Raw genomic sequence first — 9821 nt, forward strand, 5'->3', positions numbered from 1 at the left:
TTGGGATAATAAATAAATTTTTTGAGGAATTTCATTGGCACCGTCGGAAAGAGGAGATCTTAAGCAATAAAAATATATGTGTCTTAATTTTTTCTAGTGTCGTATAGTCTTAGTTATTGGCCGTTGAAAAGCAGTGTCCCGGTAGTGGCGTTTTGACCGTTTAAGGGTTTTAATCTCCTCTTTAGACGGCATTCACGCTATTAGAACCATTTTTTTATCCACCTACGCACTCAAGTGTACAATTGTAATTTATTTTTTTATAGAATTTTCCCCAAATGATCGATTTTTGGATTTTATTTAAGAAATTACAATTATCAAAACTGAAAAACTGTCATTTTGAAAAATTGATGAAAAAATTTTAAAAATGAAAAAATGGTAATTTTGCACTTTTTTCGCGGTTGTCGAATTTTATTTCCCAAATTACTTATAACTGATATTGGATAACAGCAAAAAAAGTTTTAACCAAATATCCCTACCGAAAAGTTGACATTTTGAAAAATGTATTTGATTTTTAAAATTGTTAAAAATAAAAAAAATAAAATAATAATTTTCCATTGTACGCTCAGTTTTTGGATTTTATTTGACAAATTATTTGTATTTATTTAAAAAAAAATCAATTCCAGGTCTTCATTTTTAAGCGTCCATTTTTATTAAAAGTCTTTAAAATGTTTTATTTTTATAAAACACTTTTTGTGTTGAGCAATTGTAAATATAATTTTTTCAATTGAGCTGTAGTTCGAGTATTTAACGTTAAAAATTGAACTCTTCCAATTCGAAAGCCTTCATAATTAAATAAATCTAAACGTAAAATTCAAACTTTATAAAATATTTTTCTTTTTTAAAAAATAGTAATTTTAATAATAATAATAATATTTTTAATTTTAATAATTTAAATACTTAGATTCATAATAAAACGCTTTTGCGCAACCTCAAAGCGTATTCAAATATTGTTTGAACTTTACAACTTTAATTATTGCATTAAAAAAAAGTAATTTTCAAGTCAATTCGTTGTATTTTAATTTACAAGTAACAATTAAGCAATTATTAATTTGAAACTAAAAATGTTTTTTTGCAGTTTAACAGCACTTAAATGTAAATTGTTTAATTTAAAAGTTTTAAAATCTTCCATTTTTTATACGCGTAAATTATTGATCGCTTGAATTTAAAAATTTTAATCTTAAAGTTTCAAAGAAGATTTTGGTATTTAAATTTTTTCCGAAATGAAAGGGGAATTTTTTGATTTTTACCTTTTTCAGTTTTAGCCAGGCAACTTTGGTATTCACAACAATTTAATTTTTGTTGAATTGGTAGTGCGATATTTTATATTTTTATTAAGTTGGAAAGGAGGAAATTTTGTGTTTTCATTATTTTATGAATTGAAAGAAGTATCCTTTTCTCTTTTTTATTTAGGGAAGAATTTTTTATTTTATTTTTTTATTTAGAAAAGGTTTCCACTTTTTTCGGAATTGGAAGAGGGTGTTTTTAGCTTTTTAACATTTTTATTAAGATTTAGAGAAGAATTATTAACTTTATAGAATTGTAAGAGGGACATTTTTTAATTTAAAAAATTTTTATAGTTAGAAGGGACGAAAATTTGATTTTTTTAAATGAATTGGGGGTCTTTTTTTCTATGTAGCATTTCTATAAACTTGAAGGAGGAAACTTTTTATTTACAATCTTTTTTTCTCTCAATTGGAAGAGCGTGATTTTTTATTTTCAACATTTATGTGAATTAGGAAGGGAGGAAATTAAAAAGAATCTGAATTAGAAGAGGGATATTTTTCTCATTTTAACCATTTTTAGAGTTTGAAGGGACGAAATTTTGGTTATTTTTTCTGAATTGGAGGTGATTTTTTTCTTTTTAGCATTTTTATTAAGCTGAATGAGGGTACGTTTTATTTTCAATCTTTCTTCTGAATTGGAAGAGGGCAATATTTAATTTTTAATATTCTGATTGAGCTGGCAGAGAGGAAATTTTGGTTTTCAAGTTTTTTTTTCCTTTTGGAAGAGGCTTTTCATTGATTTCAAAGAGAAGAAATTGGCTTATTGTTTATCTGATTCGGAAGAGGAACATGTCTGATTTTCAACATTTTTATTAATGCGAGTTGAAAACGTTCAATTTATAAATGTTTAAAATTGTTTAATTTGAATGTTAAAAGCTACCATTTTGAACATGCAGATTATTGAAAGTTTGAATTAAAAATGTTTTAGGCCTCAATTTTTAAAGTTTAAAATTCAAAAAGGTTTCTCTTTGAGTGGTGCATTTTTTGATTTTAATGGTCGTAAACAAATTTTGCCGCAGCCATCTAAATTTAGAACTTTTAAAATTCAAACTTCTTTAATTTGGACACGTTCGCATTTAAACATTCTTAAAAAATGTAAATTTTATTTTAGTTATTCAACACTGTGAATTAAACATTACGTATTGAGAATGGCCTTAGTCATAAGTTTGTTTTTAAAATTCGTAAATCTAACTTTACGAGAACTGCAAATGAAAAAAAATTTTCTTTTTTTTTCAGAAACTGTCGACAGCAGTTGCTCTGCGCTCATTGTCCTCGGAATCTACCGACTTGAAAAAAGTCCTGAGTGAGAAGATCCCGAAGGAACAGGAACGTATTAAGGCTTTCCGAAAACAATATGGAGCGACCAAAGTTGGAGAAGTCACCGTCGATATGGTACAATTTTTACAATGTTTAAACTCAAGTTTTTTATATTTAATTTTTACAATTTAATATTTATAGTCTACTATTTCATAAATAATATACTAGAATTTTCTGCAATTTTAAATAAATCTCTAATGTTAATAATAAAGTAGAAAATGAAAAACTTCAGAATACGGTAGATAAAATTTTCCACATTTAACATCGTTAAATGCGAACTCGTGTTAAGTGTGGTGTGATCTGTGACGTTTTTTACTAGGTAGATAAATTGCGTCTTCATGCGATGGCGGGGTGATATTTGATCACGATATGAATGCTCATTTCTTATCAGAGCTTTTTAATCTTCTTTTCCTTATTTTCTGATTATTGTCACATTTTATATTTTCACGTGTCATTCATTATTTCACTAGCAATATTATACGCGCGCTAAACCGCGCAGGAAACATTTGATTGCCAGCATTTTTTAAACCTTGAAAACTTGGAAATGTACTTTAATTTTTTTATGAGAACCTTGGATTTAAATTTTTTCTTTACTTTTAAAAAAGTGATTTTATGTATTAAAATGTAAAGAATAATTAAAATCATCACATTTTCAAGAGATAAGAAAAATTAAATTATGGATAAAAAAAAAACTTATTTTGAAGAATTCGAAAAAATAGAGGCTTTTTGTTAATTATGAAAAATTTGAGATTAAATTTTTTTCAAAATTTCTGGAAAAAATTTTAAATGGTTTAGGTTTTATTTTATTCCTTTTTACAGGATTTACAAAATGTTTAGGTAAACTGAATTTTGCAGTGTCAAGAGATTGAAAAAAATGTTCTTAAGATTCATTGGAAACTTTTAAATGATTGTTTTGTAATTAATTCTAAGAGAAAATTGAAAAAATTACAAAATATTTTTAATTATTTTCGACAATTTTTAAAAAGAATGTAAAATATTTCAAACCAAAATTTTTCCATATTTCATAATTTTAGGGAAAATTTGAGTGAAATTGAGAGATATTCCGAAGTTTTTAAATGATTAAAAAATATTAAGAACTTGTAATATTTTTAAAGAATTTTGTAAGATTTCACGATTATCTTAAAAGATTAATTTCAAAAAATTATTTCAAAACATTCCAAAAGATTTAAAAAATGGTCAGATTTTAAGGTAATTTTTTTAATTTTACAGAATTTAAAAAAACAAATTAGGAAAAATTTAAATACTTTTTTAAGATTCGAAAGTTTAGGCCTGACAAGATTAAAAAAGAATTTTCTTAAGTTATGAAATTTCGAGAAAAGAATGTAGAAGATTTTAAAGAAAAATGTACAAAAAAAAAGAAACAATTTTGAGCTAAAAAGTGGTATGACTATATTTTCAATTAAAAAAAGTTAATTCTCAAACAAACGAAAAAGACAATTTTCTACCAAGAAGATTAATTTTCTATTAAAAAAGATTCATTTTCATCCAAAAAATATGATTTTTTAATTAAAAAAGTAATTATCTAACAAAATGTAAAACTTTTAAATAAATAGTTTAATTTTTAACCATTCAGTTTATTTTTCTACATTAAAATTTCAATTTTCGACCAAGTAGATGAATTTTATACCAAAAAGATGAATTCTCAAACAAGAAGTTAAATTTTCAACTAAAAAAACAAAAAATTGCCAATTCAAAATATCAATTTTCCACCAAGAATGGTAGTTATATTTTCAGTCTAAAAAATTAATTCTCAAATAACAAAAAAAAAAAAAATAGTTTTTAACTAAAAAGAAATTTTGTACCAAAAAGGATGAATTTTCTATCAGAAAGTGAAATTTTAAAATAAATAGTTTTTATTTTTAACCATTTAGTTGAATTTCTATCAAATTACGAAATACTTTAATTTTCAACCAAGAAGATTAATTTTCTACTAAAAGAAAAAAAAACAAATTAAAAAAAATCCATAAATTTTGAACCACCAAAAGAGAATGATTACATTTTGAGTTATAAAAATTAATTCTCAATAAAAGAATTTGAACTAAAAAATAAATTTTCAACCAAAAAGTTAATTTTCAATCCAATAGTTAAATTTTCTACCAAATTGTTGTATTTATAACCAAGAAGGATGAATTTTTAACCGAGAAGATTAATTTTCTACGAAAAGACCAATTTTTAATAAAACACGCATTTCAAACTAGAAAAGATCAATTTTCAACTAAAAATTTTCAATGTGCTAAAAATGATTTTTCAACAAAAAAAATTAATTCTCTACTAAAAAGATAAATTTTCACATAAATAGTTAAAATTTGTAACCAATTATTTTCATTTTTCAACGAGAAAAAGACATAATTTCAATAAAATACATGAATTTTGAAGTATAAAGGATCAATTTTTAATCAAAAGTATCAATTTTCAACCAAAAATAGAATAGTTATCTTAAAAAATTATTTCTCAATAAAAAGAAACAATTTTCAACCAAATAAATTAATTTTCAACTAGAGAAGATCAATTTTTAATTAAAAATATCAATTTCCAATCATAAATAGTATACTTATACCATCAGTTAAAAAAATTAGTTCTAACTAAAAAAATATCGATTTTCAACCAACGAAAATTTTCATGCAAAAATTTTTTTTTTCAATCACATATTTTAATTTTCTACCAAAAATACGAATTTTCAACAAAATACACGAATTTGGAACAAAATAATTTTTTTTTAATTACGGAGTTTTCCAAGAATCTCAGAAGATTTGAAAGCTTTAGAGTATTTTAAAAGATTCGAAGTATTTCGATTTTATGGGGTACGTACACTTCCGTGCAAAAGTTTTAGGCCACCTCTTTATTTATGACTGAATAAATTCTCTTAATTTTAATTGTATCAGAGCTAAAACAATTTATCTTTAAAATGTTGATTGTTTTCGAAATCCTGTATAAAAAAAAGTCCAGGGTGAAACCAATTTTTCTAGTTTTTAAGTAGATATTGCAAAAATAGTGTAAATTACAATTTTTTCTTAAATTTTCAATAACTTCGGAAATATTCAATATTTTTCAATGTTCTTGGGCTCATTTTTAGGTTTTTTTCACCGTATCACAACAACTCATGATTATAAATCGTAAAAATTTTCTTTTTGAATTGCAAGAACTTGAAGTTGTAACAAAAAAGTTGGAAAAATTGCAATATTATTTTTGGTAAAAAAAATATTTCAAAATTTTTTTTTATGAAATGACTTGAGAAAAAATTAACAAAGAGTTCAAAAAATTCTAAATTATTTATTAGAAATTTCGAAAAAGATTGTAAAAGACGAGATAAAATATTTTGAAGCAAAATTCTTCAAGTTTTCTTGATAAGAAATTTTAGGCAGTAATTCGAGTAAGTTGACGAGATATTTAGATGTTTGAAGAAGATTTAAAAACAATTTGAACCCAAAAAAGATTTTTAAAAAATTTGAAAACAAAACATAGATTTTTGAAGGTTTGAAAAAAAAATGTTTAAGAATTTTCGAGGTTTTTGAAGATTTCTAACAAGAAGATTTTTAAGAATCTTGTTAAGTCTCAAGAGGTATTAATACAAAACATTCCTTAAGATACCTGGAAAAATTTCAAAAATTTTGTTTATTTTATAAACTGAATTTTGAGAAAAAAATTAAAAGATTTCAAAAAATTCTAAATGATTTATTATAAATTTCGAAAAAAATGTAGAAGACGAGATAATATATTCTGAAGGAAAATTCTCCAAATGATCTTGATATGAAAATTTAAGCAAAAATTCGTGTAAGTTTGGGAGATATTCAGATGTTTGAACAAGATTTAAAAACAATTTGAATCCAGAAAATATTTAAACATGTTGAAAACAACATAGATTTTTGAAGGTTTTGAAAAAAAGTTAAAACTAAGAATTTCAAAAAGGATTAAAGATAATAAAAAACTTCTTAGGATTCATGGGAAAGTTTCAAATAATTTATTCTTATGAGCAATTAATTTTAAGAGTACATTGAAAAAGATCTGAAAAAAAACTTTTCGAATAATTCCCTAAAATTTCAAAGAAGAATCAGAGATAATTGAAAGCAAACGGATTCAAAATAGCATCAGAATTTCAATTTTAACAAATGCCCTAAAATAAATTCAATCCATCGACCAATCCAACTTGATAAAAAAATCGTCTGAGAAATGTCTTGAATCCGTAGATGTACGGAGGAATGAGAGGCATCAAAGGTCTCGTATGGGAGCCATCAGTTCTCGACGCCGACGAGGGCATCAGATTCCGCGGAAAGTCAATTCCCGAGTGTCAGAAGCTTCTGCCGAAGGCACCCGGTGGTGCCGAACCTCTTCCTGAAGGTCTCTTCTGGCTCTTAATAACCGGGGACGTTCCCACCGAGGCTCAGGTCAAGGCCATTTCCAAGGAATGGTCCACCAGGAGTGCTCTGCCAAGTCACGTGACGAAGGCGCTCAACGACTTCCCCAAGCACCTCCATCCCATGACCCAATTTTCAGCCGCCATCACCCTCCTCAACAGCGAGAGTGAATTCGTCAAGGCTTACACGGGGGGCGTGCACAAAAGCAAATACTGGGAGAGCGTCTACGAGGACTCGATGAACCTGATCGCCAAGTTGCCTGTGGTCGCTGCGACGATATATCGCAACCTCTACAAAGGCGGCAAGGGAATTGGATCCGTGGATTCGGGCAAGGACTGGTCCTGGAATTTCTCGACGATGTTGGGCTATGATAATGCCGAATTTATCGAGCTCATGCGTCTCTATTTGACGATCCATTCGGACCACGAGGGTGGAAATGTGTCGGCTCACACGACTCATCTGGTCGGATCGGCTTTGTCGGATCCCTATCTGGCGTTTGCAGCTGGCATGAATGGATTGGCTGGTCCTCTTCACGGACTCGCCAACCAGGAGGTTCTTGTCTGGCTTCAGAAACTTCAGGCCCAGGTTGGAGAGAATCCTAGTGACGAGAAGCTCAAGGAATTCATCTGGAATACTCTCAAGAGTGGACAAGTCGTTCCTGGGTATGGACATGCGGTGCTGAGGAAGACGGATCCGAGGTATACGTGCCAGAGGGAGTTCGCCTTGAAGCATCTGCCCAACGACAAGTTGTTCAAGGTACATTTTTTAAAAATTATTTTTAGGATTTAGAGATGCCAGGGAAAAATTAAAAAAATTAGTTCAATTTCTTTGCTTTTTTACCATAATAAAGGTTGTTTCGCGATTTTGGATAAAATAATTAAAAATTGAAGGCGGTAAAACAGTTATTCAAATTGGTGTCACGTGACTCAGAGATTCTCATAATTATCTGTCAATATGACGATGCAAAACTCATGATAAAGAGATTAGGCCATGGTTTGCTGTCAATTCAGACTATTTTGATTTTGTAGCTTTATTTTTTTCAGGATTATGTGACAAAAAAAAGTTATCCTGTTTTAATATTTCATTTTTTACGAGTCAGTAGTATTTTGAAGGAAAAAAGTGAATGCAATTATAAACACATTTTAAAATCTTACATATTTAGAAATTGTTCAGTACAGCAGCTACATTTAAGTACTTTTTCAATAAATTCTTTATAAATACCATAAATATATCTATTTTCGTTAGATTTTCTCTATTGGTTTTTACAAAACCCTCCTTTGACATTTTTTTTAAACAATATTTTGCCACTTCTATTTTCGATGTGCACATAATCAAAACAAAAGATCGGCACAGAACAAGATATTTGAGAATCACTGACACGTGAGCTGTCATTGGTGGAAAATCCGACCACTTTGACGTCAAAGGGGCCCTCCACTCGACATCGTAATAGAAAATTCATATTTCAACATCAAATTAAAAATAGAAAAGAATATGTAAAAAATATTTTATTCGCGTTTTTATAATTAGAATTTTATATACTATAAGATCCATTTATTCGAAAAATTATATCTGACTTTGGAAACAGCACTATTTTATTAAAAATTTGTCTTTTTGATTTGAAAATTCATCCCTTTTGGTAGAAATTAAAAAGAAAATCCGTTTTCGTTCAATTATCAGCTTGAAAAAACACAAGTCATTTCTTCCCCACTGTGCGCCGATTCGGTGGACGATTTCAAATTCCCGGTCATTTCACGGTCAAGTTTTTCCATTTTCCCGGTCAACTGAAACAGGGTGGCCGTTTTAATTCTCTACCAAAAAATACAATTTTTAAACAAAAGACATGGTTTTTTAACGGAATAGTTAAATTTTCAAATAAAAAAAAAACAAGTATTTAACCAAATAGTTGAATTTTAAAATAATAAAAAAAAGAATTTTCAACAGAAAATGGAATAGTCACATTCTTAGTTAAATTAAACTTTTTCTGTTTAACATTAAAGTAATATTAAATAAAGAATTCAACCATTTTGTTTTGAAATACTGTTTTATTCCGTTTATAAAATATTCTATGTAGTTGAACTTGCAAGCAAAAGAGACGAAAAAAAAATATTGAAGTGCAAACAGTAACAGCTGCATTTTTAACCAAATAGTTTAATCTTCAATTTACAAAGATAAATTTGCAAACAAATAGTTTACGTTTTAACAAAAAATAAAATTAATTGTCAACAGCTACATTTTCTTTTGAAAAAGGTGAGAAGAAACTAAAATTTTCAACTAACAAAGATTAATTTTCAACCAAAGAATAGAATAGTTAAATGTTCAGTTAAAATAATGAATTAATTACAAGAAAAATTGATCTTCAATAAAAAAACTAAATTTTAACCAAAGATGAATCTTCAACTAATAAAACAAACTTTTGACAAAGTAGTTCAAGTTTAATCGCAGTAGATAAACTTTCAACCAAAAAAGATGAATTTTATACGAATAATGTAATCATAGATATTTCAACAAAAAAGGGAATTTAATTTTACATAAAAAATAGTTTAATTCAATATAAAAAGACGAATTTTAAACTAAAAATTAATTTTCAGTAAAAAAAATCATTACTAATAAAAAAAACTACTCATTTTTAACAAAATAGTTCAATTCTCAACAAATATAATGATTGTTTAATAAAGGAGTTCAAGTTTATTTTAATAGTTAAATTTACAACAACAAATATGAATTCTTAATTCGGAGTGTAATATTTGGAATGGGAAACTGAGTGACTGTTTCGATATTGTTCAAGGAGTTAGACAAGGATGCGTTATGTCTTCATGGTTATTTATATTATTTATGGACAAGTGTTTAA

General features: G+C 27.1%; 1 protein-coding gene across 1 annotated transcript in view; it reads left to right on the top strand.

Annotated features, from left to right (window-relative positions):
* LOC117175841 (probable citrate synthase 2, mitochondrial) overlaps positions 1-9821 on the top strand; it is a 43850-nt gene that overhangs the window by 25692 nt on the left and 8337 nt on the right. Inside the window, exons 2-3 of the mRNA XM_033365619.1 lie at positions 2520-2675; positions 6806-7729. Of these exons, the coding sequence (XP_033221510.1) occupies positions 2520-2675; positions 6806-7729 (1080 nt within the window). The remainder of the gene's footprint in view (positions 1-2519; positions 2676-6805; positions 7730-9821) is intronic.

Source organism: Belonocnema kinseyi, chromosome 7 (assembly GCF_010883055.1).
Source record: "Belonocnema kinseyi isolate 2016_QV_RU_SX_M_011 chromosome 7, B_treatae_v1, whole genome shotgun sequence".
Classification (NCBI taxonomy): domain Eukaryota; kingdom Metazoa; phylum Arthropoda; class Insecta; order Hymenoptera; family Cynipidae; genus Belonocnema; species Belonocnema kinseyi.